A 9,694-nucleotide genomic window follows, 5' to 3' on the forward strand; every position below is an offset into this window, starting at 1 on the left:
TATTCTAATGCTTATAGCACCCTAATCCAAAATTAAGACCAAATCTCTATTCTTAGATTTTAAAATGAATGGATGAGATTAAATCTTACGAATCTCAATAAATAGTAGACAAAATATCAACAAAATGGTAATATCGTCATTATGTTATCATATGATAATTTTCGTGAATGTTTTTTTATATCAACATAGTGTATTACAAATATCAACAATATGACATAAGAATATCAACACTAGTACAAGAAAATATCAACATATATTTATTGAGATTTTTACATGGTTTTATTGAGATTTTTTGATGTATTTGTTGATAAAAATTTGGTTATCAACATTTATGAAAACTAAAATAAAAAATATCAAATTTCATCATCCGAACGTCGTTAGAACATATGCAATTGAAATCTCGTTGGAATCCTTATAAAATTATCTTTAATTTGATATATTTTTTGCGAAAAAATATTTTAAATCGAGAGAGTTACGTAAATTTAAAGTTTTAAAATGATTTTAATGAGACATAATTGACATTAATACCTTCTAATTTTATTCATTAATTTTCTTAATTAAAAATATAATTCATGTGGTATTATTTCAACCACTAGATCTTCTAATCTAATGGCTAAGATTTAGTTGATGGCTAATTTGTTAGCAATTATCACTCCACTTGACTATAGTGTAGATAATGCAAGAAAAAAACGTTAATGGTGTAAGTGCTAAACCCTAACACGCTTCGTGTAAATTAAGACACTTTTAACTTGTTTTAGTTGGAAATCGTCAAAATATATTCGTATAGTCAATGGGCCCAGCATATTCAGACATCTCGATTTCAGACAAAAATTTTATTTTGGACTCAATCCTAAATTTTCAATTTCAAGAGATAGTCAGGATTGACTGGTGTGTTTGTGTATCAATCCTAAATTTTCAAATTTCGAGTTAATCAGTAGCTAAGTTTCAATAATTATATTTCTAAGTCTTAATATTAAACTAAATCGATCATGAACTATTATAATTTCAGCAATACACAAACTCCAGTATTTTTGCCTTCAGAATGGTTTTTGTATACAATCTTTTGTCTATTTCATCCCATATTTAATTTAATCGACCGATTAAGCTCATCGGATAGGTCATGATCCGGACCCGTATCCGAACACCAGCAAATTACAAATATGTCAATGAAAAGGGACTCGAATTAGGATACTACATCACTCTGCTGTATATATCAATGATATAATTGCCTGATTTCTTGAAAAACTTGTTATGGGATTTGGTTTCTGTAAGAAGAAAAAACCTAGTGCTGTAAAGGGTCTAAATGAGCTTCTTCTTCCTGAAGTATCGCCTTAGATACAACACCTGGAGAATCGAAGCCACGATGCAGATGGAGAGGGCCATCAAACTATACCACGCAACTCTAGCATTAGTAATCTCGCTAACCCCCCTCATCTCTGACTCCCTGCATCCACCACAAATGCTATTTAGTTCGGAGATAGAACGATTCCATCACATAACGAATTCAGAATAGTGCAGTCATACATAGCTCAAGATAAAGTGTGATTCGACTGAGATACACATATTTTGCTTCCCAAGTAGACAACAAGTTTGTTTCACAAAGAAATGGATAAGAAATGGCAAATCAAGTAGATAAATCCCACAGCACCACGAGCAAAAAGTAGAAAACAAGTGATTTGGGTTACATCATAAAGCACCACAAAAACTTATCATGACCTCTCCATTTTCAATTATTTGAGAGGGTCGTAATCTCTGGTAATCGATACTAAGAATTGTATATATGTGGCTACGATGATCTTTCAATTGGAATGCATGGAAAAGACGGGAATAGATATAGCAAGTTGAGGCATTACAGGAGAAAAGTGCATATAGATGTAATCAGATTGGGATTTACCTGGTTACCAGACGAATCAAATTATCATGGATAGTTTCCACTGCTGCTTCTAATTTTTTCAACTCGAGTTCAAGCCCCTGTATTTTTTATAATTTGTAAACCACAATTAGAGTTTAAGATAAGGTAAGAACATATGCACTGAGAGAGAAGAGATGCATCAATGAGATCATCAGCATATAGAATGAAAAAAAAATGGTTGAATCACCACTTGTTACCTCAATCTTTTCCTTCCTCGCGACAGTGTCCCAATCTTTGGCAGCAATTCCAGTTTTCCAGTCGATACCAACAGTCACCTTTTTACCTCCTTGATCACCATCAAGTGAGAAGCATGCTATGTAGCTTCCAGCCTCAGTTGCCGTGAAGGCAAACTGACCGTGAGCGACTTTTTCTTTATGATGGATCTCATTCCCATACGGTGATGTAACCTACACAAAGCCGGGTTGAAAGATAATCACACATAAACAATCTTTTTCATTTTTTATCATCAAATTGTCTCTTCCACCCACATAAAAGCCAATGGAATGATAACATTCTCAAAACTGAGCTTCTTCTGCACAATAGTATTCAGTTCTAATATAAGCAACTTAAACATGAAACCTAGATGCCCCGCAAATTCAGTTAATCAGATAATAAGTCTCTTAAATTTCTTATTGCAGAAACAGTGTTCTCTTTAAGTGGTCAAAAATGCACTCCACAAATACAGGCATGGACGGAGTTTAGTGATTTCATCGAATTACAACGCCTGAGAGCCCCCTTTCCCTATGATTCATCACTAGCTAGACGTGACAATAGTACGAGGATTCAGCAGCTATTCCATGTACCGATCTAGGATACCCTCAAACATACGCGGCAGAAAATATCAGTGTGTGTTTGGATGGACGGATTGAAATGAGAAAAAAAATGAAATCAAATTTTTAGTCTCGATTCAAGGTAAAACAATTTTAAACAATTTCAAATCCACTATCCACATCCACACCAAATTCTTCAGACCAAAAAAAAATTTCATTCAATTGGTTATACTATAACACATTTCAATGTATAAGTCATTAATCACACTGGCAGCTAACTAGAAAGCAGCAACCTCAAGTAAAGAATAACCAAACCATATCTCTTTTTAAACCTGAATAAAAAGAGTAAAGGTGCAAAAGACACTATTTGCAAATCAAAGTGCTGATCTCAAACTTCAAAACAAACAAACAAACAATTGAATTCATCACTCACTGAAACAAACAATAAACGAATCCGATTGTAAAACCAAACTAAATTGAAACCTTCACAACATTTTCCTATCTCCTTCTGCTTCAATTTTTGTTCCTTTAACTTTTTTGATTCTAAACATCAGCAGATTACAACAAAAATCGAGTCCGATGATCGAAATCAATTATTTAAATTATAAATGCAAGCACAGTAAATTTACCTTAACGGTGATAGACGGAGCCACAGTAGTACCATTGACATCGTAGTCCTCTCCGATGAAGGCGTAGTAATCGGCCAAAACGACGGCGTTGTTGTGCAGCTCCTCGGAGATGCACTTCGATCCCGAGTTCGGCAAGTCCAACCACACACCACGCGCCACCGGAACAGCAGCCGCCGCCACCATGAGCAGCGTCCAAAACCAACGCGCTTCCCCTAACTTCATAATCGATCCTCAACTGCTGGGAAATGAAAGGACGAGTTCGGACGATTTCTGATAGAAGTGATTCGTTTCGTAGCAATGGTGATTGAATTTTTTCGGCTGGGAATTGGATATAAATAGGTGAGTGGATTCGACTCGCAGAGACAATGCGAGTGGGACTGTAAAATTCGGGTATTAGCTCCACGCCGTTTCAACTCTGTGTACCAATCATGTTATGCCACGTAGTATTAATAGGGCGGTAGATTTGGGTTGGGAGTACGGTACTGTTGTCTCAGGCGCGTACGTGGACTGTTCTAGACTTCTAGTCTTGTTCGTAGGATGCAATTGATTCGGTAAATATGAGTCCCTTTTTTCATTATACTCCTCCGCAAATAAAAGTACTATCATTTTTTCATTTTACTCGGTCCGTGAATATAAATTCGGATTTACTTTTATTATAAATGGCAATAAGATATCACATTTAATTAGCTCATTTCATTCTCATTTCATTTAAAACTAATAGGAGTATAACTTTACAAATGAGACTCATATTCCACTAATTTTTTTCGATCCATTTTTTTAACATTTCTTAAAACACATGACGTCAAGAATGAGACTTTTAATACTCTCTCCGTCCTACAATAATAGTCATACTATTTGTTATTGATAAAAACAAAATGTGACTCTTTTTATAGAATGGACCAAAATGAAAAAATATGACTCTTATAGTGGGATAGAAGAAGTATTTTATTTTTTAGAAATAATCATATAAAAAAGGGCTTGAGGTTTAGGGTTTAGGGTTCATTTGTCCGTTTATATTTGAAATAATACTTTTCTTTTTTTCCCTATTTAATACAGTTGATTATTTTTTTTTTATAAATATCTTAATACATAAAACATTAGTACTATAACTTAAAATTTTGTGAGATTCATCTGTATGAGATTAATGTAAGTATTCATCTGTACAAGATGAATGTAAATACTATTTCTATTGGTATTTATTTGTGCTATTTAGTACTCCTCCATATAGGTGGAATCATTCTCATTATGTATTATAATTGATTATAATTGATAGCTAATGTCACATTTTTCCCTTTTTGTTTGTTGTCTCATAAAATATGTTAAAATGTTATTTTTGAAAAAAAGTAAATCATCATTAATACATTTAACCAAATCTTATCTCTATTAATAATACAATTAACCACAGTTTTTCTTTTTTGTTATCACATAAAATATGTCACAGTTTCATATAAAAAAAAGTAAATCGTCATTAATTACCTTTCCTTTTCAACTAAAAAACTTAACTAATATTTCCATTTGCTTAGTACACTAAAATGACTAAATAATACATGTATTATAATTGATTATAATTGATAGCTAATGTCACATTTTTCACTTTTTGTTGTCTCATAAAATATGTTAAAATGTTATTTTTGAAAAAAAGTAAATCATCATTAATACATTTAACCAAATCTTATCTCTATTAATAATACAATTAACCAAAGTTTTTCTTTTTTGTTATCACATAAAATATGTCACAGTTTCATATAAAAAAAAGTAAATCGTCATTAATTACCTTTCCTTTTCAACTAAAAAACTTAACTAATATTTCCATTTGCTTAGTACACTATATAATACAGTATCTCATAACAGTAGTAGTTTGTTTTTCTTTTGATATTGGGCTTGGTGAATGGAATAAAATAACAGGCTTATATTTTACTTTCTGATTCTCCAAATGGGCCGTTACTTAAGTGTTGCTTAGGCCTAGAAAACTACTGAACTTGAGATTGTTATTTATGTTGGGAATATTTCAAACCATATTCTTGCAATAAAATTATGCTCTCTTTTTTAAAAATCAGAAACCAATAATTTCTCATTCTCTCATCAGTCATAGTATTTCATACTACAAATTAGAAACACGATTTTTAAGATATAAGTATGAAACAATAGTAATATTATCTTCTTTTGATTAAATTATATTGAGTAAAACGCTTCATTAAATAAATCTATAAATTTATTAAATTTGCAGGAGATGAACTTTTTACTACATAATTAAAATAAGCGAAACACTGTGTATGCATCCTAAAAAAAGAGATCGACATCCTCTCATTCCTCTACAGCCCCTCCCTCGTCAACCTCCTCGGCTTCTCCACCAACTCCCACATCTGCTGCCTCTTCGTCGAATTCATGAGCAACGACACTATGTACAACGTCCTCCACCCGATCCCCACCCCCAACCTGGCCTCGCCGCCTCCGATTATCTCTCCAGACCGTCAGAGCCGGATATGGTGAATTCGTCGCCGTTGGTGGCGGATTGGGTAATTCCGCTGATAAGAAAGGGGAAACTCATGAACGTGTACGATCTAGGGTTCCGGTGCCTAGGGATGCGAGGATAAGGAAGATGGTGGCAGTGGCGGTGAAATGCGTGAGGTCGTGCAGTAGTGGCGGATCCAGGATTTGTCATCTGGGGGTACGAGTCGTATGATAAATAATTACATAATACTAAAAAAATAGAACATAGTGGTAAAATAATATTTGAAATATTATTCAATTTTGAACTCGTGTATTTTAATACAAAAATAAACCAATAACTATACATAACATCTAATTTATTTTTCTACGAGTCTTTCATTTCTTCAAAGCGATGGGCTATATCATCATCAGAGACTTGTAGAAACATTTATTTCTCAATGAATGTCACCAAACAATCATTCAAAGGTTGATCACCAATTCTATCTCGCAACTTATTCTTTATAAACGTCATTCTAGAAAATAATTTCTACTCTCTCTACACAATAGCAACCGAAAAATCAAAATCAACTTGATAAGCAAAAGGACAAAGAGGTAAGCCACATCCGTCTTTGTTTCAACAAGCTTTATTGAAAGAGAAGTAAGATCTTGCAAATTCTGAAAGTCATTATCTCTTTTTCATATCCTCCATGAATATATCAAGACATCAAGTTGACAATCAAGAGACCTCAAGGCTTATATACTGATTTATTTCCTTAGATGATTCGTCCTACAATATTCATAGCTATCTTTTGAAATTTTTTGTAAAATACATTACTAATAAAATTATAATAACAATAGTAGTAAAAAAAAAATTGGGGGTACCACCGTCCCCCCTTGTTTTTAATTCCCTCTGCCACTGTCGTGTAAAGAGATGAGGCTGTCGATGAAGGAGGTGGCGAGGTGTTTGGGTGAGCTGATCGAGCTGAATTCGTGGAATGGATTATTAAATCCTTTCATCATGGGGGAGGATGTGGAAATCATTGAAATGCCATTGAAAAATCAAAAGCTAGAGTTGGGGGGTTCGAAGCAATTTGATGGAATTAAGGCTACAACTAGAAATCTCGGATTTTAGAATTGATGATTGATGAGGGAGAGTGATGAATTGAGTGTCAGTCACCGGCGAGAGAGAGGGGAGAGGAAGAGAGATATGAGAGAAATTTTATTTTAGATTTTTTTATAATTTTTTATTTTACCGTCAGAAAATTGACGGAATCGTAAAAAAAAAGGACCAAATCGACAACGTTTTCATATGTTTGGGACCAAACTGACAACGTTTTTGTATGTTTAGGAGTCGATTTTCCAAAAGTAAATATTTTGAATCAAAATCGTATTTCGACCATATGTTTAGGACCAAAATAGTACTTTACCCTTTTTTTAATATGCATGCTATTCTCATTATTCAAAAAATTGCGTAAATCATCTAATACTTCAAATATTAGCACCTAAGTATACTATTTTATATTTCATATTTGACTGTATGTACGACAGGTAGAATGCATTATTTTGTACGTATCTCATATCACACGCTAACAATGTGAGTGTAAGATATGTAAAATTGATAAAGTAGAAGACAGTTCTAAATATATACTAAAATACGAATTTGATCTAAAATATTCATTTTTTTTTAAAAAAAAGTCCACAACAAATGAAAATGTCGCCAAAATAGTCCTTTTTTTTTACTTTTCCGTCAAAAAAACTAATGGTCAACGCCAAATGCACAGTGTCATGACCGTTAGTTTTTCGACGGATGGATGCGTAAAAAAAGGACCACTCGGACAATGATTTATTTGTTTTGGACCTGTTTTTCAAAAAGTGAATATTTTGGTCATATGTTTAGGATCAAAATTGACGTTAATCAAGTTATAATAAGAGAAAAAGTGTTATGAATATTGTTGGTAAATAATGGAACTCACTTTATTATATATAAAAAAATTATCAAAAATAGAAAAAATTATCAAAAATCGAAGGTGACTAATTTTTATAGACCGTAAATTTAAAAATCCAAACTTCCGTCGATGGTATAATACAATAAATATGATAAACAAATTAAAAATAATCTAGTAACTAGGATACTTCCTAGAGATTTCTAGGGAACATGGATGGATGGTACATTCTACCAAACCCAAGAATCAAACCATAAAATCAAGGAAAGGAAATGCAGAGATTCAATATTTATGGGGCAAATGCAGATTTTTGGTCCAACACAAATAGCTGGCGTTATAAAAAACAATGGCCTACATAAAAATGTGCAAGTTAAACTATCCTTTTCATTAATGAATGCTAGCTAAGGTACGTACGGAGCTGTCCTTTCCATACCCACGAGTTCATACTGCCGTCCCAACCATACGTACACTTCGTCCCGCTTTTGACGGTTGGCATAAGATGCCGATAATCTAACGGCTCTAGGAGAATGAGAATGAACAGACGTGGAGGCGCGCACGCTCATGTGCGCACAATGAGAATGAATAAGTTTGGAAGCGCGTGTCAAACTCGAACGACTATAAAATTTAAGCGAAAGAATATCACTTTTTTTAAAAAAAAAATTTAGGACAACCTTGCGTTTTGGCTTCTGTTCGTGATTTATTGCTGCATGTGTTTCTTAGGCTTTGTTGTTGGCTGGTGTTGACTCTTCTTTTATTTTTTGTTTGGTTGGGACTTGGGATGGTGTTAGATTGCTGCTTTTTCTGTTTTGGCTGTTAGTGGCATAGCTTTTGACTGCTTGTCTTGAACGTTTGCTCGCCTCTTACTGACCCGAGCATTTTTTATTAATCAAAAAAACACATTGTGACTTTAACTTATTCATATCACCAGTAACTTTGAACAGCGTAGTAATTTTAATCGTAAGAACAATATGGAGCTCATAGTAGTGGACAACTCACACAAGTTTTTGTCACAAATGTGCTTCAATAGGGCTTAACATCCTCGAGCATGCTCTTCGTGGATCTTCATCTGCTTTACATTAGACTTTATACGGAATACTTCGAGGTCTAGCACAAATGATACTAGGAGTACTATTTTAGTTCAATCAAAACTATTTTTTTTACATAATTTTAGTATATCAAATTTAGTATTGTGGTTGAGAGGGCAAGGACTGTGTGCACACACAGAAAACCGACTTAAATAAAAATGATGAAAGGTGTCAAAAATGTTTTCATAATTCCATTTCGCTCAAAATTGAAGTCAATTGAGCCATACAATAATTTGCATAAATTAAAATTAAACCGAAAATGTGAAACCTGAGCGACCCCACATTGAGAAAATATTCTCAACCCTAAATCTCTTCTCTCGTGTATCTCACTTAATTACTTATTCCAAAATGTTAATCACATAAAATAGTACTCCTACTCCATTAATTAATAGATAAAAGCATGTACATCTCATGTAAAGTATTTGAATGCTACAAGTCAATTCATGCAGCCGTAAGCTTGTTGCTCCCAAAAATAAATACTTATATTCTCTGCAAAATATTATATTTATAAAATAATTCAATCTTCATTTATAGAGATAGAACGCGTTTTTGAGTAGTTTCATGATGACAGAAAAGCACCAGCTGTTTTTTTATTCTTGCAAAGGGTTAAAAGAATAGTAGTACTAGTAATTAATAAATTAATGTTATTAAAAATTATTTATAGTTCTATTATTCTTATTTAATGTATATTTAGTGATGGATTATGTTCAGACAACTGATAAGCACACTCCTAATGAAACCAGGAAGCTGCTCATCAACAGAATCCAAAGTGTTTCTCTCTCTAGAATTGCATTATTCTATACTAGTAGAATATTCAGATTTATTGCTATGAATTATAGCCCATTATTATTAAGTACTTGGTCTAAGATATGTTACACTAAAACTCCATTAAAATATATCCTACCCCATGTGATCAAGTGACTCC

At 33.1% G+C, this 9,694-nt stretch overlaps 1 protein-coding gene across 1 annotated transcript; it reads right to left on the minus strand.

Moving 5' to 3' along the window:
- Window positions 1–973: 973 nt before the first annotated feature.
- LOC125203755 (transmembrane emp24 domain-containing protein p24delta4-like) lies at window positions 974–3,634 on the minus strand. Its single transcript, XM_048102186.2, has 4 exons — window positions 3,312–3,634; window positions 2,110–2,319; window positions 1,895–1,971; window positions 974–1,444 (listed from the first exon to the last, which is right to left on the minus strand). The coding sequence occupies exons 1-4, from the start codon at window positions 3,531–3,533 to the stop codon at window positions 1,300–1,302; spliced, it is 654 nt and encodes a 217-aa protein (XP_047958143.1). The 5' UTR covers window positions 3,534–3,634; the 3' UTR covers window positions 974–1,299.
- Between the last annotated feature and the right edge of the window lie 6,060 nt (window positions 3,635–9,694).

This window comes from Salvia hispanica, chromosome 6, assembly GCF_029641045.1.
Source record: "Salvia hispanica isolate PSC_SH4W2 chromosome 6, Shi_PSC_v1, whole genome shotgun sequence".
In the NCBI taxonomy this organism is placed as follows: domain Eukaryota; kingdom Viridiplantae; phylum Streptophyta; class Magnoliopsida; order Lamiales; family Lamiaceae; genus Salvia; species Salvia hispanica.